Source organism: Corylus avellana, chromosome ca6 (genome assembly GCF_901000735.1).
Source record: "Corylus avellana chromosome ca6, CavTom2PMs-1.0".
NCBI lineage: Eukaryota > Viridiplantae > Streptophyta > Magnoliopsida > Fagales > Betulaceae > Corylus > Corylus avellana.
Genome location: NC_081546.1, coordinates 29623939 through 29650370, shown reverse-complemented (window position 1 = coordinate 29650370; position 26432 = coordinate 29623939). Strand labels below are relative to the sequence as shown.

General features: G+C 34.8%; 1 protein-coding gene across 1 annotated transcript; it reads left to right on the top strand.

The window, feature by feature from the left end:
• The first annotated feature begins 6131 nt into the window (after positions 1 to 6131).
• LOC132184295 (uncharacterized) lies at positions 6132 to 14535 on the top strand. Its single transcript, XM_059597872.1, has 4 exons — positions 6132 to 6545; positions 8307 to 8372; positions 9733 to 9804; positions 12160 to 14535. Exons 1-4 carry the CDS (start codon positions 6533 to 6535, stop codon positions 14310 to 14312), a joined length of 2304 nt encoding a protein of 767 aa, XP_059453855.1. The 5' UTR covers positions 6132 to 6532; the 3' UTR covers positions 14313 to 14535.
• Positions 14536 to 26432: the final 11897 nt, after the last annotated feature.

Genomic DNA, 26432 nt, shown 5'->3' with positions numbered 1-26432 from the left:
CAAAGCTTTTAAGCAAACTCACAAATCCATGAAAATATTAAGCAGACCCAAATTTTTAAGCAAAGCTAACATCAATCTTCGAAGAGAGAGAGAAAGAAAGATGGGAAAGGAAGGCACAGCGGCGGGAGCGAGAGCAAGAGGTGGTGGAGGAACGAGTGTGGTTCAGTCTCTTGAATCCAACGCTGTTTGCTTGGACTTTTTGTTAAATCAACATCGTCAGTGTAAAATTACTAGTATTAAATCTGAACCGTTCAAATTTTAACAGCAGCTATGCGGTTATTTTGTCAACCGCATGTAAGCTGGATCATATCTATTATTATTATTATTATTATTAATGAGTCACATTAATATATTTTTTATTTTAAGTACAAATCCAATTATATTTAGATTTGCAAGTTTATATAGACCCAAAATAAATTTAACGATGAATTCATTCATTCAATATAAAATGGTTTAAAAGATAATTAATAATAAAATAAATTCTATCCTTTCCTTTTTTTTAATTGTAATAATTTTTAAAATTATTATTAAATTAAAATTTAATAGTGATTCATCGTAAATTCAATAATGATTTTAAAAGTTATATTAACTTTCTAATAGCATATAGAATTACTATTATTTTACTTTGTTGACATGGTATGCCAATCCAAGTTTAGGCTGGATTGTCAAGTCAGTTAATGGGATGGTTGAAAGACAGTGGTGTGGTATATATCATTATTCTTTTTTTTTTGAAACATACCATACTCATTCATTGATAAAATTCGCGAGCCTAAAGCTATTACAAACAGAGTAAAAAACCCTGAAGTAAATCATAGCTGAAGCTAAAAATACAGTCATCAACAACAGACCAAATCGACCATAACACAGCATCCACTAACTTATGACTAATCATCAGGTTTAAAAATCATATCTGCATCAAACAGACACCATCTAATGCATAGGTAGCGCTTATTCCTCGGTCTCGAGAGCAAAACCCTCAAGCCGATAGTCATCCTCCTCGACCTGAAGGCAAGGATAAAGTTCACATCCACAACTCAAAGGTTTGGACCGGTAATAACGGGCAGCAACCGGGCGTAACAAAGCAGGAGGAGAGAGCCTTATTACAAGCAAAAAGAAAAAACCATACAGGGAAATAAAGGGAACAGTAAAATAAATGCAGGAAAAGAAATTACAGAAAAACAACAATACAGGAAAATAAAAGCGAAAAACACACAAAGCGGGTCACGGCAGCTAGAGGAGGCCAATCGCTAGCTGGCCGGAAACCGCCGCGGAAGGTGACACAAAAAGCTTGGTACGGGAGGGGTGCGTGAAAAGACCCGACAACGAGCGGTGAGCGGCGAAGCAGGAGCGGAAGAGATCGGTGACACACACAAACAAACAGGGAGGGGGAGAGTTTGAGTGAAAAACCCCCAAAAGCAGTACCCATCGAGAGATAACACAAGCACAACAGAACAAAAAACACCAAAGACAGAAACAAGCCTAGCAAGATCGACGAAACCCTTGCAAAAGGTGGGATGGGCACGGCGGAACTAGGAAGCAAGGAGGTGGGCAGGCGTCGGGGGAAGCCAAGTGGAGGACGGAGGATCGGTCGAAGGCAAGCCGATCCAGCACCCAACCCGTTTCAACCCAAGCAGGGAACGCTGCAGATGGAGATGGCGGGAAAGAAAGCGGCCGGGGGAACGGCAAGACCATAGGCAAAAAAGGGAAAAAAAAGCAGAGGGGGAAAGGGGTGGCAGGGAGGGGGAAGAGAGGGGGCACCGGGACTAGGGACATCAAGTAAAATACTAGTATCCGGAGCAGAGAGGTCGATATATTGGATGTCCTTCGGGACATCCGATATATCATTATTCTTGTTTTATAACTCCTATGCGATTTTTACGTGCATTTTTATCAAAATTAACAGAATATCTAATCTTTTAAAAATGCAAAAAAAAAAAAAAAAAAATCTATTATAATCATTTTCCTTTATGCTCTTTTATGGATACGGCTTGTACCACAATTTTTCTCTCTCAACGACCATCTCTCTCCTTTTTTGAATGACTTGTTTTGTTTTATGTTTTTGGCATGTTCAAGCCTTGATACATCTTTTTTTTTTTTTTTTTTTTCCCTTTTAAGTGGATAAAGGCATGAGATTGCCAAATGCAAACCCAACAAACATACAAAAAGTGGTCAAAAAAGTGGGATGGAGATAGGGTGCAATAAGCATATGCGAGGGTATTGGGCCATATTTGAAGCGCATGTTCGAATAGTTTGAGCAAGTGTTTGAGCTCTTTGCTTAAGTAATGGAATTCGAATGTCATCTCACATGAATTATTCATCTTTCATGTGATATTGACAATTTATTGCATCCAATTGGACCCCAAGAAGTCCCAAAAAAAAAAAAAATCATCGCTACAGATTCTGAGCAATTTTGTTACAACTTTTGTGATAGAGCCCTTTATATGATCTACTTTTCAAAGTAAGTCGAAGCAATCTGCTCACTTATTATTGAGACATTTGAAGGTAAAATGGCTGTTTTGAATTAAATTAATGTATTATTTACTCTCCTAATTCTCATATTTTACATATTTATTATATAACTCTCATAATTTTCATATGTTACATATTTATTATTATGTAACTCTCATGATTTTTATAAGTTACATATTGATTATGTAACTCAGCTAATTCTCATAGGTTATATATTGGTCATGCAACTCTTCTAATTCTCATAAGTTGCATATTGATTATGTACTTATTATATTCTTTGCCTCATTCAACTATAAATAGGCCATTTTATTGTACAATTTCAATGAAGTGAAATAAAGATATAGCCAAGAAAAGATTTTGACGTGTGGATGCAGGGTATAAGCCGAACCACCTTAATCTGTATCCTTCTTCCTTACTTTTTCTCTTTATATTTTTATATACTTTAACACTTATTAGAACAAATGGGCCTCATAATAATTGAGACAACAAATTACTAAAAATCTGAATGTGGTTAAAAAGTGTTGTTCCAATCTACCATTCATCACATTCATGTTTGATTATTAGTTTATGCGGCATTCACAAGTCTCTTTTTCTATCATGCGGACTGACATGATTAAACAAAGTGTTTGATTTGCTCAAATTATTGTGTTTCCCGTGAGCACAAGCAAACCCTCTAATGCTCGACAATTTTGGACTCTCATTAAGGCAACCCGCACGCCTATAATTTTTTAGTTGTAGGCCTATATATATATATATATATATATATATAAACCGGTGTTTTAAAAGTACCTTAAAGATTTTTGAGATTTCTAGTCCATTTAAACCGGTCTCTTCCATTTACTGACTTGACAAAAATGGTTAGACGCTAATATAACTTTCTGCGGTTGAGCTTGGGGAAAGAACAGGTAGTAGAATTACTTCTTAAATCAAGTCCGAGTGATAGTTATCACACTTACTCAGCGTACTACACCTTTTGTTATTTCGTGCTGCTAGTAACTTCGAACAACTACCCAATGTCATTTATTCCAGTTATAGATTACCGTCAAACGAAGGCCAGTGGTGTCGACAAAACTCCTTGAACTCGGCAACCTCTTTGCTCATCCCAATTCCCTTGACAACGAACTCATTTCATTGCCTCAACATCGTAGCCAATCAAATAATGACACGTTGATATAATGCCAAAAAAAAAGAAGGTCCAAAACATTTAAAAATGAGAAATGTTAGAAGTTAATAAGTTTCTTATATTTAATTTATATTCCCTTACAATCAACCATTGAACTTATGGGATTTACTATTGACTTATGTGAAATCTGCATAAGTCTACAAATCTAATAGTTGATTATAAAAAAATATAGGTCAAATATGAGGAACTTATTGACCCCTAACATTTATCTTTAAAAACAAGGAGCCATTAACACGTTAACATGTCTATATAAGACAGAGAAATGCTATAATACAATAAAAAGACTATTTTTGGCCTATAAAAGTTTTAGGTAACAAGAGACCATAAAACTTTTATGGACAAAAAATAATATTTTTATTACACTACAACATATCTTAACACAGGTAAGCCTCCAAGGACCCACAATAATAGCTACAAGGGCAAAAGGATAGAAACAGAAATAATATATAATAATTATGATTCCATTCCAAGCATACACACAAATTACAAAAACAAATATGTCATTGCTCCATTTGCATTATCAATCAATTTCTGGAAAATAAAACGATTTTAAATTTAAACATGCCCACGATTTGTATCTGTGAATAAAACAAATTTCTAAGCCTACATTTTTCAATCCAAAAAAAAAAAAAAAAGCTCGAGTCTTTTTCACCATAAATTCTATATAACATTCCATCAATGTCAATTGAGTCATGAAATAGGACCCAACTTTGCTGGAAATCATGTGGGTTGAAAATGGTCCGGGTCATGACAATTAAATACCATCTTTTTATTAAATGAGTTGTTTATTTAAATAAATTGTATTGTAATTGATGAATTTGAATTGTTTAATTAAACAAATTGAATTAATGTTTACTCATAATCATATGTCGAGAGCTTCAAATTATATAAACACGACCCATAAACCCGAATTACCGCGGCTTGTATTATGGAGTGTAAATCGAGCGGGTTTATATTTGATTACCCGACCCGCATTGCTGGCGAAACTACCGACAGGCAAACTGGAACCTGCATTATAAAATTGACGAAAAGTGAAAGGATAACATGACACGATTGACATGGAAGAAAACAGCAACAGCCACGCTCCAATGAGGGAAGTGAATTACAAACTCAGATCAAGTGATCAACAACAAAGCTGTGGCAAAATTGAGAAGAATCAGGTTAAAATATTCCACTCTATTTCAATTAAGATAAACATAAATTATTTAACAGTCAAGATTTAATGGTATTGTATCTAATAGGTTATCATATGTTAGCATGCCATTCAATATATTTACATTGCTAGATGTAATAATATTAGATCCTAATTATAAAATGGCTCATATTCATTTTTGAGTTTAAAAGAAAGGACTCTTGTTTGTAGTTAATAACTTAATATTGGACTTTGAAAGGTCTAGAGTCCGTTCGCTCGTTTACTAGGGCCTTCTGGTTCTTTTTTAGTCATTTGGTAAGTCAACTCCTCTTTGCACAAGTCACACACAAGGCTTAGAGGCTTGTCGAACTATTTTGACAAGTACTCTAATGCCAAAGTTAGTTAGACAATGGTGGAGAGGGATTTACAGTGAGCCCTATTGTTTGCGTGGTGTTTACTAAGAAACAGTGGAATCCTTAGAGTTTCCTTTGCCTCTACTTTTGTATCTTGCACTTACTTTTCCCAAGATGCCACCGGCCATGTGAAGCCTTCTTGTTGGGCCACGGCCAATTTGCTTATTTCGATTAAAGATACGCTCTTGTTCTGCATCCGAGACAAAGAACAATAAGCATTTAATGTTCGGATCCTCTCTATTTCAATTGAAATGAAGAGGAGCCAGTCCTATATGTTTGAGAGGTAAAATTGTTCATAAAAATGTGAAATATCAATTTTACATCTCAAAAAACAATAGACCGGTGCCTCCCGTTTCTAGAGGGGGAAGTGATAGACACATTTAATGTCTCACCGATCACATCGATGTGGGATGCTTTAATGTGGTGTTTCCCTTTAGCTTGTTGATGGGACGTTGGGTGAACACACGAATAAAGGCGAGGATCTAGGAGAAATGTTTTGTTTTCAATTTGTCTATTTTTTTGTTTTTCTTTGTATAAGAAGTAAGTAAATTCAGCATTAAATATATGAGGCCTAATGAATTATACATATTCAATGGTGAATTTATAAAAAAGATGGACAAGAGATTGATCATAAATGAAAGCGTGACATCTCTTATTTATATTCCTCTTAAATATTCCTCTTAAAAAAGACAGGTAATGAAGTGAGAGTGCAAGCGTGTAGTTAACGCGCGAGAAGATAGCGAGTGTGGAATGGCTGAATGATCAATGGGAAACATCATTGTCAATGGGACCAACTACCCAGAAGAGCTGTGGCCTGTGGGGACGGAGAAAAGGTCACTCACTGTGGCTTTCGCTTTTCTTTCTCACACAGCCTTTCGTGGTCTTGTTTCTTGTCCTTGTTGTGTTGGTTGTATTTTGTTGTCTCAGCTTTAAAAGGAGTATTTTTTTCCCTCTTCACCTTACATATTGTCTATTGCTGTTTCAATGCATACCAACAACACTCAACAACAAAAAGAAAGAACAAGAATCACAAAAACACCATAAGCTTCAGCAAGAACCCCATTTTCAATAACAAGTTTTCAGCTTTTGAAGGGGGAAAAAAAAAATGCTTGCCTCATTTTCTTCCATCAATGCTTCAAGATCTCTCATCTACACCTCCACTTTCCTTTTCATTGTCTTCCCACGTTTTTCCTCTGCTTGTGGTGTCAATGATGGTCCAGACCATCTTCTCTTGACGTTTCAACATCTGGATTGAAGAATGCCTGCTTTGAAGTCCTCAAAGATCTGTGGAATAAGTTCTTGCAATTTTTCTGCTTTTGGGTATTCAGTGGCTTCATGATGAAATTAGGTGAGTACTGTTGGCGAATAATGTAGCTGGTTATTTTATTCTCTGTGTTGGCATTTTACAATAGCTATTGAAGCCATTGTGCATGATTTAAATAAAAGAAATAAAATTCATAGCATTTTCGTTTTCCTTATAATGTGTCATGTCTTCTGGGTTGTGCTTCATTGAAGATTTACATTGTTGTGGATCCGTTATACTCATATGAAAGAGAATTATCTTTGCTTTTGGAGGATATACCAGTCATTAGGCCTACAGCCAGATTGATAAGCTCAACATCGAATGATTGAATCGTTATGTATCTTCCTTGGTACTGGAATCCCCCTTGAGGGAATAGTGGCATCTAGCCCTGTGGTGTTTCGTTTTCTTTTTCAATGAATTTTATTGTTCATTGGGTATACATTTTCCCTCATACTCTGGATTCTCCATTTGCATCACTTCCAGGCTAATTGCTTGTTTTGGTGACATGAGCATGACTAGGAAAAGGCAATGCACTATTGCCCTGAGTCATAGACTCATAAGCATGTATGATCAGACTGCTGCTATGTTCACTGGGTTTGGGAAAAATGATTATGTTTACCATCTACTTTGGGGTTGTAGTATGACATAAGTCAAACATCACATGAAAAGTTTCAACTGGTAAGACATATATTAGTAGCAATTGGGCATTTTTTCAAAGTAATTTCCTTTAGCTCTATGCTGGTTAAAATGTCTCAATCAAGTGTCATGGTTGAAATGTCTCAATCAAGTGTCCTGGAATGGACAAAAATATAGGCATTTCATAACACAGATTGCAACTATGTGAGTTTCTTAAACACATGCAATCAAGTGCTGAAATCACACATAATAGAAGTCCATTCAGCTTTTAGGGGCCATCCAATTGGATTCATTGCATAAGTGGTGCTTCATTTCATTCATCTTACCAATCTCTGGTAGACCATCGATCAGTGGTTGGTGGAAATATGGAATGCTAATTTACTTGCAATTAGTTGATCTGTGGAGTTTAATCAAGGAGCTATTTTTATTTTTCTTATTTCTGAATTGAATGATTTGATATGTTTTAATGATTAAATAATAATACAACACAAAGGGAATGGTGTTTATGAGGATGTTATATAGGAACAGGGAACTGTCATGTCATTGCAAATACACAAACTTTAGATAAGCACCTTTTGCTACTAATGTTGTCTTTCTATGTTCTTCCAGATGTTAGCATTGATCTTGGTTTATGGTGGTATTGTGTGCTATTAAACACTGTTGTGCAAGCAGATGCATAAAAAATAAATAAGAATAGCAATTTGATGAACGAGAAAAGACCACAAAACAAAGCACAAGATTTTGTGTGGTTCACTCGACAAGGCATACGTCCTGGTCAAAGATGAGATACCAATTTCCTATAACAATGGAGATCGCAACAGATTGCAACCATTGCGCAAAATCTACCCATAGGGTTGCATTCCAAAGCAAATCCATATATTAGCCATGCCAAGAATTATCCCATAAGCTCTTTCTGCAAGAGAAATGATACAAATTTGAAACTGATGCTCACAATCATGGGAGCCACTCTTCCATAAAGTCTGCCCCATTATACTCATTTACCCTGTTATATATGGCATTTATTCATTCAGCATGTTGATATACCTCCCATTTGGTCTGCCAGTTCTTTGTCTATACGTATATGACATTTAGATTTTCTTTTGCCAAAGCATCAATGTTAAAGCAAATCGTGGAATATTTTCTACAAGCTTGACAATTAAAATGACTCAGGTTCTCAAGAAAATGACTTCTCCCTGGAGCAAAGTTTGGACGGAAGTTTCAGGAATTTCATATCTGGTTAGTATTGATTTTTGACATCCGATGTTTTATGAGTACTTTTATGTTGCCTTTTTTGATAAGTAATTGGGATATCATTAAAAGCGTAAGGCGCCCCACAGGAAGTATACAAGAGAAGCCACTTAACTAGTAGTGGCAAAAAGAACAAGAAAATCATGGTGACCTAATATCCTTATATGAATGGATGAGCACCCTTAGAAGCCTTTGTTATAATTATTTTTCGAATTTCCTTCATGTTTCGCTTTAGATTGTATTGTAGGATACCCTCGTTGTATTTAACTTGGCTTCAATTTTCGCTAATAAAATTTATCTTGCTATGCTATAGTCTCTAGTTTTTGAGGATGATTAAGTCGGAATATTATCATATGCTGAAAGCATGTTTGCATCATACTTCAGATGGATCTTTGACACTGTGATGAACAATACCATTATTTAGAAGATTTTAGACATCAAGTTTGGGTTATACTTTAGTTATGGAAGCTTTTGAAACTTTGCATCAGTTCAGAGTTAAAATCTCAGATATAGGACTTAAGGTCGAAAAATTTCAGGTTGACTTTGGTCCCCTTTAAGAATAATCTCAACTCAACTCAACTTTGGTCCCTTTGGAAAGTATCTATGTGCTTTCAAGTGCTTATAGATACATAAAGCTGTCTTCATTGATTTACACAAGTCTTACATGTCTCAAGATATATATATATATATATATATATATATAATCATTATACTATTCCATTTAGTCTTTATCTCCACTTTTCTTGTTTAGTTAAATTTCAAGGGTCATTTTCTACTTCCTTCAAATTTCTCTTGTGCAGCCAAATGCAGTGCTACTCTTGTCAATAATTTATAAGATAGAAGTACATCTCATGTAGTGTTCAATCTCAATGGGCTGTTAGGCCCTAAAAGTTAAAATACTAAATGCTTTGGTTGTGAATATGAAGTGATATGCTACAGTAACAGTTATTAATGAATTGTAAAGGCCTGGGCTTATATGATTTTTTAGTTAGATAATTCCAAAATCAGCCTCATATCTCGATCTTCAAGCATCTTTGCTGCCTAGAGCTGTAATATATGTTTGTTGCTTTCACTTTTTTTGACGAGTAAAACTATAAACCACTGAATATATTTTTATTGAAATGTAGCTCTTTGATGTCTTTCTTCCTTCCCTCACATTCTGCAGAAGATCTAGCCTCCTTTCATATGCCGTTATTCTTATCGTTGCAAATGTATTGCTGAAGTTCCAAGTTCAAATCTGTATTGTCAAATTTTACGAAAAAGAATTGTTTAGTCAGGCTGACAATTACTTGTATAACATATTTCAAACATGATTTTTATGCACATTTTTGCCCATATTACAACTCAGGTTTTTCTCACAATGATAACGATCTATCTCCGGGGCAAAGCTTGGATGGAAGTTTCCGGAAGTCTAACTCTGGTTTGTACTAGTTGCTTAGTTTGTATCTTTTTTTTTTTTTTTAAAAGCAGCTGATAGTTAGCTTTCCTCCATTTTATCTCATAGAAATTATTAGTTAATCCCAATTTCTGGATAAAGAAACTTACAACTCTCCATAATGTAAATGTTTACATGCTTTTCTTTATGTCATTATTTACATGCTTTGAGTTCTTCTCTTATAAATCAAACTTAGATTTGACATACAAGAAATATATAACTCGGATGTTTGGGGTGAGAGTGCCTTTAGAAGGATTATCTGGTGATGGAGTGGATATAAATCCCAAACTTTTCTTTATAATATGTGCAATAAGAGAAAAAAAGAACTTATGAATTTTCTTGTTTGTATTCTCTCTTTCACACTTTTTTAATTACAAATCTCTTCATCTTTTTGTTGAACACCCCGCCTTCAATCCTATAAGTTTGGCAAACTTTATCTGTACAGACTGATGGGTTTGGAGGGAAGTGATGAGTCGGAAATTGTGGAAGTCAGAAGCTTGATGTTCATGTTAGTAGGTGTTGCAGGGTGTTTGAGTTAGCATTTTCGGTATCTTAAATTTTGGGTCAAGGGATAATTTATTTTAGACTTTATTTGTTAATAGTTTTCCTATTCAAAGTGATTGAAATTTGGTGTCATGGTACTATTACTCATGCTATAATGATAATGAACTAGAATATCTGTTGTTGATGTGTGTGTTTTTAAGGTTTGTATTATTTAATTGAAGGTTGGAATATGTCTGTTTCTTCTAGGAGGTTTATGTTGCAAGGCTTTTGAGTCCATTAAGAGGTGTTGCTATTATCTCTTCTAAATTGTTTTAAAGAGTCTCATTGTGAATCTTTTCTTTCTTTTTTTTCTTTTCCTTATCTTCTTCGCAGAGATTTTCCATATGAAACATCGAGTTGCTGTTTTGAATCATTATTCAGCCTTCTAGACCGTTCAAATAATCTTTATGTACTCCAAACTTATACCATCTTTTTCAGTTCCTATTCATTCCTTAGATTTTCTACTGTACCCTAGTTTTCATCATAATGCTGTGTTCTTGAAAGATCTTCTCATCACCTTGTAAAGCGTAGAACCTTTATGCCTCATTATCCAGAGAAATTTTGAAAGTTGCCAGCCACATCTAGAGAAATTCTGAAAGTTGCTGGCCTTATAGCATGTTGCAAGTAGTCTAACAAATTCTGTAGTTTCAGAAAATCATATGCAGATGTAAAAAACTGAAAATGACTGCTTGCTGAAATTGACTGGGAATTTTGGCAGTTTAAATTTTACTTATTTGCAGTTCATAAGTCATTAATTTGAAATCTATTAATCTGCAAACGAGTCTAAAGTGATATGAGGGGGTTGAAGGAGTTTGCGGAGTTTGCTTGAATTAAAAAAAAAAATGGTATCAAAGTGTTACAAATTTGTTTTCCAGGCTTCATTAATCTTGTAGAAAACAATTGGAAGCATATTATGGATAGAATGGAAGTAGAATGGGTGAAGTGGAGACCTACTTTTCGATTTTTTTACAATTGATGAATGAAGGGAATATCTCATAAGATAACTAGAAGATGTGCCATCGTATATGGTTTGAATTTGGTGGGCTGCTGAAGACTGACATGTCCAAGACATTATCAAACCAAATTGATGATAATGAATATGAGTGGGAATTGTATATTTTGAGATGCATGAGTGCCAAACTGAAACATGTGAAGGATTAAGCAACAATGAGAAGTTAAATTTAGCACCAAATTGGGGGCAAAATCATAGAAGGTTGGCAAAGGTGGCTTCTTATTATGTCAGGAAGATTCATGACCGCTCTTCTAAGGTCCACTAAGTTGTTTATTTTCTTTTAAGTTGAAGCCATATTGTGTGATAATAACTATGGCGAGATAAAGTGTGAAGTTGAAAAGGAACTAATGTTGATGAGACCAAATGCTGAAAAGGAGAAAAGGAAAGAGTATAGAAAATATTCTTGGAGTTTCTTCAGAAATGTGAAAGAAAAAAAGGCAAATCAGTTCATGCAACACAAGCACGGGGACATGCCCGCATACAGAGACACATGTATACTGATACAAAGGGCATAGTGGATTCCACGGCATTTCTCATCCATTCCCATGCCTTCCTGCTTTCTCGGGCAAAGTTTCCTAGTTTTAAATGTCTATTTAGTTTGACTTAGGTATTAGCTTGTGTTTCTATTATGTTTATAATTATTCTTGATTTTTTGGTTCTAATATATTTTTAAGTTTTCTCTCTGGTACTGTCTTCTAAGTAATGCATCTATTACTTTTTTAATATTTTTTTCTGATTACCATACTAATAGAAATGACTAATGTTTTTGTTGCTGTGGGATGCAGTTATCTCTACTCATAGTATCTCTGGCATTTCAGCTTCAAGCAAGTTTGTTCCTACTTCCAAAAGAGTGTTTAAAGGGCTAAAGGACTATGGAAGGAAACTCGTCAACCTAGAACTTTTCACAGAGAGTCTTGAGGATTGGGTTCTTGAGAATTCATGTGCAGATTCAGCCGATGATGAGCAGTTCTTCGATTGTCCCTTTTTGATTGATGAACTGTGCAAGCTTGATTTGGCATTGGAGGGCGTTTTATTTCAGCAGTTGTTCCGCATGCCATGCTCACCTTCTCTAACTGATGATCTTAAAGAAGAGGAGTATCTTGCACTAGAAGACTTCCTTCATGTTGTCGCCAATGGCTTGTGGCGTACTTTTTGGCATAAAAGTGGACCCTTGCCATTCTTTGTATCTTGTCCACGTCATCCTGGATCTAAGTTTTATACTGTAGAAAAGGCAATATCAAGGGGAAGGCTTCAGGAGCTAAGTGGTTTAGCCTTATTGTCGAAAACTAGTAGTAATTTGCAAGTTCACTGGGATCAGGTGGTGGAGTTTGTGTTATTTAAGTCAGATATACTGTCAGGAAATGAGTTGAAATTATCTGCTCACACCATTTGTGAAGCCTTATTTTATGGTTTTCATATACTTGTTTCTAGGAGTTTGAGCAAGATCAGTACTATTAACAGTGATTCAGTTTTCCTTCTGGTTCTGGATTCTAAATATGGAGCGGTGGTAAAACTTGGTGGTGATCTTGGCAAACTTGATTTAAACTCATCTAACCCATACCAGGCCGTGGCTGAATGGATAAAAGCTCATGCTGAAGTTTGTGTTTCCTCAGTGGATCGGATATGGAACAAACTGGGGAATGCAAATTGGGGAGATCTGGGGACCCTGCAAGTACTTTTGGCAACTTTTTACTCCATAGTTCAGTGGAATGGACCACCACGAAAGTCGATAGCCTCATTAGCCTCAGATCATAGCCTCCGCCTTCAGAAACGTAGGATAGAGTGTCGCCTTAGTGATCAGAATGAAACTGCAATTGTTCCCTTCCAACAGTCTACCCACCAACATGGAGAGATTGTTGAACTTGACCAGAATGATAATTCATTTCTGAGAAAACAGGCATTGCGTTTGAAGCTAAAGAAGGGAGAGATATTGCTCTTGGATGATCAACGGCACGGGCAGAAAAGTTTCCAAATACAGGAGTCTCTGTTAGGAGGGAACTCATTTCTCTACAGTGCTGTTTCTCTTGATTATCCCACAGAGTTGTTGTCCTTATATGTAGGTGCCCATCCATCCAGACTCGAGCCATCTTGGGAGGATATGAGTCTGTGGTACCAAGTACAGAGGCAAACAAAAGTACTAAATATTTTGAAGCAGCAGGGAATTTCAAGCAAATATTTGCCTGATATAATGGCCTCTGGCCGCATTTTACATTCTGGTTCCTGCAAGAAGCAGAGCCCGGGAGGGCGATGTGATCATCAATGGTGTGGGACTCCAATACTTGTGACATCTCCAGTTGGGGAGCCACTTACATCTGTTGTTGCTCGGGAAGGCTCGTTCTCCTCTGAGGAAGCAATCCGCTGCTGCCGCGACTGCCTAGCTGCTCTCAGAAGTGCAGCTATGGCCAGTGTCCAGCATGGTGATATTTGTCCAGAAAACATAATACGTGTTGTTGACATGCAAGGTCCAAGAAACAGATTTTTTTATGTCCCGATATCATGGGGACGTGCAGTTTTGGAAGACAGGGATAGCCCAGCTATAAATCTGCAGTTCTCATCGTCTCATGCGCTTCAGCATGGGAAACTTTGTCCAGCATCTGATGCTGAAAGCCTCGTTTACCTCCTCTTTTTAATCTGTGGGGGAAGTATAGAGCAACAGGATTCTATTGAATCTGCTTTGCAATGGAGGGAGAGAAGCTGGGCAAAGCGTTTTATTCAACAGCAGCTTGGTGAGGTTTCAGCTCTCTTAAAGGCATTTGCGGATTATGTGGATAGCCTTTGTGGAACCCCATATCCAGTTGACTATGATATATGGTTGAAAAGATTGAATAGAGCCGTGGATGGCTCAGATGACAGAGGTAAAACGATTGAAGAAGTAGCCATAACTTTGAGATTAGAGGATGTAGCTGAGTCTTCAGGAACCTCTGGAGGTGGCCCTTGAGTTTTATGCAAAGGCAGGGATGAGCTTTGGAGGTTTGCTCTTTGTAAGTACATTTTCTCCAAAAAGCTCTTGGGATTCTAAGATTTACAGTTCCATAATTGCTCATATTGAAGCTAAGCTGATTGCAATTTGATGAAACCCTGATTGCTGTTTCTAATACATTGTAAATTTACTTTTAAGTTGTAATTATACACCAAGTCTTGTCCTTTATGGGCTTCTGCTATATGATTCAAAGTTGGACCAACTTCAGGCCTACCTCTGAGGAATCCCATAAGAGAGGTTAGCCCAGTATTGGCATCATGACCATTTTTGGCAGCCGTTATGCTCAACTATTCTCTCTGCTGCTGATAGAGAGCAACAATTATTTCTGCTTGGAGAGATTCCTTGTTCTTTTTTGATAAATCTCCTTGTACATTCTTAAGTTATTGATGCCTTGTTCTTCTGGTTCATGAGAGATTAATATGTTATTGCTCAATGAAAGAGGTGATTGTTGTAAGAGGTCATAAAGTTCAAGCTAGTCATGTGCTGTGAGCCTATGAGCTCAGGTTTTTGAGGTTTGTCATCACTTTTGCTTCAACTAATATAGCAAAATCTTCACCTTTTTTTTTTTTTTTTTTTAATTATCCAAAAGTTAATGTTATTGTCTTCGTTTGTAACATGCATCAACTGAGTATGGGATCTAATAAGGAACTGTGGGACTTGGCATCCATGCCCCTACTCAATGTAAGCTATCCATCTGCCCAATGTAGGAATAACTCTTGGGTGTTAAACATCCATTAGATAAGGATTCGTGTAATGGACAACCTCATTGCACCCGATCCCCATCCATTAGGTAATTACTTGCTGTGTTTTACTATCACCCATTACGTCCAAGATTAATCAGAGATTAGATTAACTAATATTGGGTTGAAAGCCAACCAGGAAGTCCTAGTGGCTCCTTAACTTCTTGATGAAGTGTAAAGAATGACTAATTTGTGTCCAAGGAATTTGGTTCATGTTAGGTTGGTGGCAAGTCAATTACTGGATCTTAGGTTTTCTGTATTTTTGAAAGATTTTTCCTTCTCCAATATCATAAACCTATACGCTTCATATGATTTTCTTATTGCACATATCTTGTTAAATACACACCCATCTTTTGAAAAGGATATCTTAGTGACATCCATTAGATAATTTCTTGCAATGTTTCTTCTCACTCATTAAGTCCTAGTGAGCTTGATGGACTACTTTGTAAAAATGAGATAATCCGCCAGTTAGCAACAATGAAGAGAACTTTATTTTATTAGAAAAAAAAGAAGAGAACTTTATTTTATTCAAAAATAAAGTAAGCAAGGACAATCAATTAAAAAAGTAGCATTCTTTAAAAATGTTATCTTGTACGAGAAGTTATCTCTACAAAAAGTAGAAATTCCCTTTTATTTGTCTTTTTATCTTTCATTTCTCTATAAAAAGCAAGTTTAGCAACCAACCAATTTTTTCTTCATTAGTACCTTGACACGACATTAGTGTGAAAAAGGGTTCAAGAATCAGTTTTCTACAGCAGAAATGCAAAAAGAAAGACCTAATTGTTCTAAGGAATTTGCTTCATGTAGGTTGGTGGCAACTGGCAAGCCAATTGTTGATCTTAGGTTCTCTGTATCTTTGCAAGATTATCTGCTTCATTACAAATTTACAAGACCTATCTTTCATAATTAATCTTGCTTTTGAAGTCATAACTTGATTCCCACAAAATCGTCACCGGCACACTTCGATCCATATCATTTGATAATTGTTCTTAGTTTCAAAGGTGATAGGACCCTTGAAATGATATCCTTTTAGCAATTGTTTTTCATTTATATGTTAGAGAATCAACACAGCGAGAAAGAAATAATTACTAGGAACTTAATATGAATTATGCATAAGCAAGTTAAGGAGCAATCATAGCACCACAGAGACAGAGAGTGAGAGTGAGAAAGAAGCATTAGTAGACATGGGGAACGATGGAAATAGAACTACTGTCTCCAATGGTCTCTTTGATTTAAGCTTAGTAGGGACTTATGATGCTCAAAGTATTCATGTAACTATATGCAACTTAAATCGGGTTTAAGCAACTGCAGGAATCCATACAATATCAAATTGAAATTGTGTGACATATCCAGAACTCTAATTTGGGCAATTCATTTTAAATTATGCTACGTCTTATTACAAGTTAAAAACTTAAACTTTCTCTTTTTTCAATAGCTGTTACCACTCTTTTTTATCGCCATTACCAATATCTCATTATAACCACTATTGGAAGTGTCCTGCCACTTTTATAACTACTTCAGGGTGGCTAAACCACCCTTAATCAGTAGGGTAGTTTGGCAACACAAAACAGTCAAAGGGGTGGCTAGCCACTACCAATAGTGATGGTGGTGGTAGTGGGAGACTGATAGTGGCAATGCGGTAATGATGTTGGCAACATCAACCAAAAGAGATAAAATATAAGTTTTTAAGATGCAGTATGACGTAGCATAATCTAAAATGAACAGCCCAAATTAGAAATATTACACGGCGCACAATACTTAGGATATTATGCACAATCTTGATGAGTTGATCCCTATTTATCTTACCCTTTTATAACATGTTTAAAAGAAGAACAATTTTTTAAAATCTAGAAAATGACCTATTTTCTTAGTTATATAATGAACAAGCAACCTTGTCCCATTGGAGGTTGAAGAACACATGGTCCCATGTTTGTGTTCTTTCATACAGAAACTATCTTCCAAAAGTGTAGTCTAGCTAGTGTGCTTACAATGAAAGCACGCAACGGTCGTTTCCCGGCAACTCTCCATGGAAAGAGTCTAACATTAGTCTCCTTCAATAAAGCAAAATACATATAATACAAAACAAAAAGACAACATGTACATTTCATGTAGCATTCCTATGACCCAGCTTGACAATGTTGTCTCAAACTGAATAACGCCAGAAGGTGTTTGATCGGAATTCTTTACAATTTTCTGTTTGGACGGTACGAGGTTCCGATGGAGACCATCTTGTCAAAATAGGTCTTTTCTTTGAACAAGGGGTCTTATCGGAAACTTCACACAATTCGATTCAAGGGAACAAAAAATTATAAAGGATCTGAATCCAATATGTTTCCGGCAGTTATGAGAGTAGCTACTCATACGTTTACCAAGCTTTATTTTATTTTATTTATTGTAATCTCTCTTTCTTTTTATTTTTCTTGTCTTTGTCAGTTGAAAATAATCTTCTTCTATCTTTTTTTTCTTCCTCTTCTTATTTTTTCTAATTTGGTTTGAACGAACTGTCACCCTAGTGGGCGACCACCCAATGAAAAGAACTACACGATGAAGTAATAGAATTGAAAAGACTATCATGGCCCAACTTTATTTTTTATTTTTTATTTTTATGAATACTATCATGGCCTAACTTTATCAGTCAACATTCCCAACTTCAAACTACCTACGTGAAAGAAAGAAAACCATCCATAACATAAAATAAAGTAAAAAGAAGAGAGAGAGAGAGATTGTGGGTAGAAAAAAAAGAGGGCAGAATAAATGTAAAGAGAAAGAAAAAAAGGAAAAAGAAGCTATGCCTTTTCTGTAATATTTGATAAGTTTTGACTTATTTTTTATTTTTTAAGGTTATATCTAAAATTCTTCTCTAAACAACCCTCAAATCTAAAGCATTTTTTGGTTAACTACAACAAAACTTATTTTTTAGTGACTACCCATTAGTGACGTTTTAAGGCCCCAAAAAAATGCCACTAAAGTTTAGTGACGTGTCATTAGTGACGTGTGTGGCAGGTCAGAAATCAAGGTATCACTACTGAAACTTTAAATTTATCTTAAGAATCGGGTTGGAAAACTTATATGTACTCTTGAACGATGATGCATAATGCACAATAACTTTCACGCAGCTCAATCAGTTGCTTGTTGGTTAGCAAACGCATACTATTGGTGCTTGGTTTAGAGGAATGGTAATCCAGCTTCTCAACTTCCAAAAACCCATGACAAGGAATAAAGGTTAGATCATGCTTTATTAGTGGGCACTACTAGCCATATTTTAGTTGACAAAAAAGAGAAACTATGAAAAGAAAAAGGAAGGTGGGTTGAAAGAAAGATAAAAATAATAATAAAAAATAAATAAATTATTGAAGTACAATTATTTGTTTTCCTAGTTCTTTGCTACGAATTAATGACTGTTTTTTTGGCCAAATTCTGAGAAACTTGTTAAGAGGCTAGGAGTTACCTTCCACATCTCCCTGAAAATCCATTTCCATGCATGCTTAAGGACTTTAATTAGGAAAATGTTTGGAGTATTTCATATTTTACTATAAATACTTACAAATTCATGTAGTATTTCATATTTGACATAAATGAGTGTTAAGCGGTTAAAGGGACAGAACAAAAAATTCTTATCAATGAGGGCCAAAGCATGGATGTGAGATATATTAAGATTGAAGATTATATCAATATATAAAAAAATATTTTAATTTTAGTATATTTTAATTTTCAATTCAATCGCATAACAAAATGGAATTTGATGATTGAATGTGTATTAAATTTTGCGGCAATTTCTCTTTCGTTATACAATATCAAATAATTAGTCAGAAATTTATCTTCAATTTTGTTGCGAAGCCTAGTTTTAACAATATTCATAACTGAAAATGCCTAGTTCTATAGTTACCGTAGAACCAAGAAGAGTAAGCACAAGTGTAATAATTCGATAAACAAGTTGGTAGCTAGGCAATTGATCTTCTGGTATTTATCAACCATTGACATAATTTAGAAATATTTAGCAGTTCTTGAAAGTCTAAATGTTGAAATACATTATATTCATAATGCATAATTTCTATTTTTTCATCAATTGTTCATTTTCATGATCAGTAAAGTCTTGCGAAAAAAAATTGTTTACAACCAATAAATATCATCGATTTAGGTGTAAATTTAGACCAAATTTGTTTGAGACCACTTTTTCTCTAGGCCGTATGTGATCACATTTGTTAACATACTTAATTTTTTGGACGGATTTTTAAGGGGTCAAGGGCCAAACTAAATTTTTTTGGCCCAAATATGTATACTAAACCATATTCATATATAACTTTTCAGAAGTGAGGGGAGGCCATGACATATATATATGTTGTCACCCCGACGTTTGTTTATACTTAAACTGTTACATGATAAGTATCACGTAAACTATTATATCAGTTTGTAAACATAATAAGTGTCATGTGTACTACCACATGATAGCATAAATTTTAGTAGCCGATGTGATAACCAATAAATATTATGCAACGTGGACCGACACATCACTTTATAATGGATTTTTAATAAAATTCGTAGTATCTAAGCACGTAGACTCAATTAATTAACTAGGAATAACAACCTCAAATCCTCAAATAAGTCTTGGAAATCTATAGAAATATTTTGTGGACATCTTTGAAGATCTAGCTCTGACCCTACATGAACTCACATCATTGCCACCTCTCTCAAAGTGTTGTGGCAGCCACTTAAATTAGGAAAACTCAGTACAATTCCACCAGCAAATTAAAATCTATAATTAATTAAAGGCTAATTTGACTAATATATTGGGATTGAAGGCCGAAAAAGGAGGGTCCTAGGGATTATTAATCAAATAGCCATGAACAAAAATGAAAGCCTATCTATCTGCGTCGAAGACTCCAAGGGATGCACATCTTGCTCTGTTGTTGGTGAGTCCATTATTGATCTTAGGTTCATTGTATGATTGCCCTATGCTCATCATTTATGACAATTAGTGAAATGATTAAGCGAAAAATTTTAATTTGTGATGATCAGCGATTGAGTTGTTAAATACTGAATTAATGGCGTTGAAATATCTCGACAAAAAAGATAAGCACGGAATCTGGCATAAGTTTTGAGGATTATATTCGGAATTAGATCTTTTTTTTTTTTTTAGAAGTATTTTGCTTTGTCTCCAAGTTTCATGGTTATTTACGTTTTTTTTTTTTTTTTTTTGGGAGATCGAGCACTCAAAAGAGTCAAAACTTAGCCTATATAAAGGCATATAGTTTGTATTATTTTTAATTCAATTTTGAAATATAATTTTTTTAAAGTTATTATCTATTTTCTTAGGGGGGACTTGAGCTTTCTTTTTCTTAATCGTTATTTTCTTCTTCCTTTTAAAGTTATTTTATCTATTTAATTAATATGTGACTGACTTATCAATTATACACTTTTAATTATTTCATCAATTATCGACCCTCACTCAAGTTTGTAAAGTAATGTATCACCCAAACATTTCCCATTTGGATAGATTGATTAGATTCCTCAAAATGTTATAATATGTGTATAAGCATGAATACAATGAATAACGCACCTTAATTATTAGCACCATGTGTAAGCAAAGGACGATCACTATCTTCCAACTAATATCAAGCAAAAGATATATTATAATATATAATATTTGAAACACTCTTTGGAGAGTGTGAACCTTAAGGATTCATCATGATCTTTGAAACAAAATCCAAACACTAGGAGGATATTGTAACCAAATTTTGGGACAAAATCGTCCACATGCATGCATGCTTCCAATCAAATTGATAGCGTGAAAGATAAATTGCACAGAAGAATGGCGTCTTCTTCTATACACAACACAAGTAGTCAAAAGCTTAAAGGATATTGGAAACACTCTCAAGTTCAATTATTACTCAAAAAAGTTGATTTCTCATTACAATGGTTCTTCCTCTTACAACACTATTCCAAGCTAATTAACAATGTTTTAAAGATGGACAAATCTCTTTAAAATGGAAAACTATGAAGATTAATGAAATTCTAACTTTCAAAAGTGAGCCAAATCAAGGAGGAAATTAGAAGAGATGGAATTGATTCATTGCCAGACTTGGAAGATTGTCCAAATTTGTCCTACATCAAACTGATCTGCTCGAGCAGACATCTAGCAAAGCGTTTTGCACTAACTCTATTAAAGATATCTAATAGAGTATTTTATAAGAGTAATGTTAAAAATCATCATTTTATTTTATCTTCAACTTTAAGAAGAGAAAAAAATGATCTTGTATTAGCCTCCGCTAAAGCAAAAGTCGAGCCGACGTCTAGCGGAATACTTGGCACCCCTCTCAACAACAAGAACCATCATTAAAATAGAATAAAGAATTTGCACTCATCATTGAAGGGCAAAAACTTAGAATCTATAGGATTTCTTTGTATAATTTCTTTACTATATATTATCAAAATCTGATCATGTAATTATTACAAGTTCTATCTTTTCTTTGTTATATATAATATCTTCCCCTCTCGAATGAACCAATAAAAGTATCACACTTCTTGTCGAGAAAAGTCTTACAAACGCCTTCGAGATTCCCAATCATCTTCTTACAAATACAAGTCGATTCCATTTTACACGTTGCATCACAATTCAGATTTCTTTAGTCAATTTGTGTTTACACATTGGGTTTAGATTGTCTCGAGACCATAGGTATAAAACTATATATATAAGTTAACTCTAACCGATCACTTTAATTAAACGGGTCCGACTCCACAATTTTAATCCAATAATTTCGTGTTAAGTTCGCGGGTCGTATAAAAAAATTGCCAATACTAAATGTTGTGTGTCGGGTTCAGACCACTCAACCCTAACATAGTAATTTTGTGTTAAATTTATAAATCGTATAAAAAAATTGTTTTAGATTCAAGAAGAACAGTACCCATGATATATAAAAAGGTCACTATTCTTGAAAGACCACTTGTTTTTAATATTATCATGAAAACTTTTCTGCAATGACTCTTGTTTTGTTTTACATAGTGAGGATAGATTGGGCCTCTACGCAAATTGCACATTGGCATCCACTTGTGTGGTAGTCCTTGGGTGAAGAATATTAAAATGCCTTAGAAAAGTACCCATCAATTGTATGAAAATGTTACTATATGTGAAAGGAAATGATCCCCCACATGCAATTAAGTGTGGAACTTTTGGACCCATATTTTTCTATGGATGCTTCTTCCAGGTCAAGGGTCAAGGTGTGTGTGTTTGAAACCATTGGTGCTTTGGGTTTGAACAAGTCTTGAGTTTTGACCTTGGAGATATCTTGAATGAAATGATTTGCCAATGTCATTTTCATGGCTTCAACTCGTTTTTTTTTTAAAAAAATTTTGAGAAGTGTTTTTCGTTTTAACTTATAATACGGAAGAAAAATCGACGTTCGGAAACGGCCACTCGATCAGTTCACGCTCAGCTGTATCACTCTTGACTAATTCTCTTAATAGAAATTATAGGGTTGATAATCATTTTTGACCATCCTGATTTGTTTTCATGCCTTATTAATTTATCAAGGCTTTCTTCCTATCTTGCTGGAGCTCTCCCTATTCATTTGGAGGTTAGTTTTTATAAACCACTTTAGTTTTCATTGAAAAAGTCTTATTTTTAATCTCTTACAAATTCAACATTAAAATTTATTATTATTATTATTTTTTAGTCCAGTCTGAGCCTACTGTGCCTACACAGTGAGAGATGATACATACCTTCCTTGAACTCTCTCTTTCCTAGTACTAGTATAGGCAAAATTAGATCCTAACACCCTTTCAACTACAAATTAGATTTTTCCTCAACTTCATAGCAATCAAACCATTCAAAAAAAAAAAATTAACAAATCTTGACTGCCATCTAATCTCAGTTTATTAACAGTGAAGATTGCTTCCCGCAAAAAAAAAAAAAAAAAAAAGGAAAAAAATTATACGAGATTGTGAAGACTGCCTCTAGTAAAAATTAGCTAGAGTTCTTCCCCATTCTTACAATTTTCGTTGTTAATTTTTGCACAGAAGATCTCCAGTATTAATTTTTTCACCGAAAGTAAGCCAAATTCAAATCGTACATAGGGTAATTCCATAGTAAAAACACATTCCATTTTCATCAAAGGTAAATACTTGTTTCTCCTCCACTATATTTGCAAATCATTGGCAGAGCCACAACAATTAATAGGTTGGCTGACAGCCAATACAAACAAAAATAAGCAATTACCATAGATTGCTAGCTTCTCATTTTGATCAATATACTCATAGAAGCAAAAACATTATGTACAAGTCTAAGCTCTTATAATCTAATGATTACAAACATATTAAATAAAGGTTTGAAGCTAATTATAGAAGCTAATGATCTATATATGATCAAGAAACTGGAAACCCATCTGTATTGCTATTGATCAAGCAAAACCTGCTAGGCTTGGGCTGGAAATTCCTCCTCCTTTGGAGATCATGGCTGGAGGGCTTGATCATTTGGAGGAGAAATGCCCTGAATGAATTTGCCTTTGCAATCACAGCCAATTCCCATCGGCTAGGCGAGACACGTGCCACTCGCCCGGTCGAGGGGCGGCCGGGATGGGAACTCCGGTGAATACTGCACCTGAATGAGCCTGGATGGGTGGTGGGTGCACACAAACATGTCCTGCTAATTGTGGCGTGTGCCTTTGAATGAAGAGGTGCACTTTTTGAGGCCATGGAATCAATATATGGTTCAACTCCTCCTAATTAAGAACCTCTTTATTTTTGGTGTGCCAAACTGGTTGGAAGCAATGGAATTGTAAGCTTTATATAAGCTTCTTTTGGGTTCCCTAATTACCTTTATGACCCCCTAGCTAGCTTGTATCATGTTTTGAGTTCTCTCATATTCAATTGTGTTGAAGTACTTGAGCAGGATTACCAACTTGCCCTTCTTGCACCTTGCTCTCTATTAACTTTCAAAGGGCAAAATAGTCTGTCAACTTTTATGGTATGTCTATATATATATATGAAGCTACCTGGAAAACGCCAAGGTCTGTTAATGTAGGACAGCTTGTTTTCCAAGGTCTGTTAATGTAGGACAGCTTGACAATCAAAGAGTGACTAATTTTCTTATGTGAAAGGGGCCTTGTGGTCCAAATCACATCGTCGGCATGGGACGGAACCAAAATTTTTCATTTTTAAAATAGCGGAATAGCCACCTCTAATTCTGTATCTGACATCGATGTTGCGCCTCACCAGGTTGAAAGTTTTCATAAGAGGTTATAAAAAAAATATATATATATCAAAATAGGGGATGACCACCCAGAGTTCCGGCGGCCCTGACATGGACGTTGCGCCTGGTCAAGGGAGTTGGTGACGTGTCCCTTTCTATTAAAGCACGTTAAGATTATGTTAACTCGAATGTTGGGTGATTCCGTTTGGCATGCAAGATAATTCGCAGGATAGGATAAGTTTTATAATATGTTAAGATATATACAAACGATACTACAAGTTGAATATATATATATATATATATATATAAAATTAATTTCTTTATATCAAAATGCTTTATATCAATAATATTATAAGGATATCATTTATTAATGGGTCAGAAATTTTTCATCAGCAACGGCCTGGTTTGAGGGAGAAAGATTAGCTTAGAATTAAGAAGAGATGGTGGCTTGAGAGAGAGATTACATTAATTAAAAGAAAAAACGTTAAAAAACAAATTGGAAGTACTTGACACTTTTAAATACGCTTAAAAGTTGCACGCATGTCATTTAATTAAATGGGTCTGTAGTTAATTCTTATCCATTTGAATAGGGTATGTGTACTTTTTTTCTAAGATATACTTCTTTGACGCTACGTTACGCAACGAATCTTATGATGCCAATTTAATATATAACTTTAACCAAATTCACATATTTCAAAAGCTACCATACTTTTGCCTAATTTCACAATTATCAAATAATTGATCGATTTGGCAAGGTGTTCAAAGCACACGTACATTTGTGATTCGTTTACTCATTTTATCATATGGAATGAATTCAATAAAATATATTTTCCATATTACTTTTTCTGAACCACTATGTTTTGTCATTTTGTTGTTAAGAGTTTTCTGATCTAATATAATGCCACTACTAAAGAATTAGGACCACATTTATCTATATTTTCAGTGAAAATGAAAATAAGAAAAACGACAAAAATAATACTGGAGCAACGTCATTTGATTAGAATTTTACTTGTTTTTAAATAATGGAAGTACAAAATGAAAGATTTGTCACGATTCCAGCAAATTGTCAATTATATTTGATTTGCTATTTTAGATTAGGATTTTATTTGTAAAATATTTTATTTGATTGTGACTTTATTTTATTTTATTTCATTTTTATTTTCATTTTATTGCTACTAAGATTAGGTTTACTTTCTCTACAACTATTTCTCTTTTATATAAATGATAGTTTGTAATGTAAAACAGATACCCAATTAAATTATTATCAAATCAAATAATTTCTGTCAAACAGTACTCTGTAAAGTCAGAAGACGCAGACGCTTCTGATTGTTATTACCAAGTCTTCCACTATGTCAACTAAACTGCATATAGTCACATATTCATAGGTTTATCATATATCCTTCCTCGTTGGTACCAATACATATTTCACCCTGCAATAAGACTTGATCTTTTTTTTTTTCTTTCTAAAAGACAATTATTATAAAGTACCAAATAATTGTAGAAACTTGTAACCCTAACCAAGAGGCATGGCTTCAACCCTCAAAGAAGAAAGATAGAAGAGATGGGTGCTATGGCTAAAAATGTTATAATGATGATGGTGGTGTTGGCCATTCTTGTTCACGCTGTGGTGCAAGCAAACAACCCTTTCGTTTTCGATCTCTCTCTCAATAATTCCTCTCACGTCACTCATTTTCTGCGTTCTCCTCCAATTATCTCTGTCTCGATCTCCATAGACTGATGCTAAACTTAATAAACGGACTCATTCAAACATAGAAAATCTTCCCAAGGAAAAAAAAAATTCCTCGTTCAATAAATACTACAATACAAAATGAAAGCCGTGTTTCAGAATCAGAAGCAAAAAGAGTCAAAAGACAATGTAAGAAAGAGTGAGAAAAAGGCCTTGGCGAACCAGAGAAGGTCGGGTAAGGATCCCTCCATGTATAAACAATGTTTTAAGAAATGCCTCCAGGAAAAACTGTAAGAGCTAGCTCTAAGATTTTGAATTCGGTAAAAAGAATCTATCTTTTTACACTCACACACATATATAATCCACATACCTCAGTTGATTTAAGTTAAATTTAGGTATACTGTGTATGAAATGGGAAAGCAAGACTTGGGCTATTCATAAAAAAAAGAAGAAAAAAAGCAAGACTT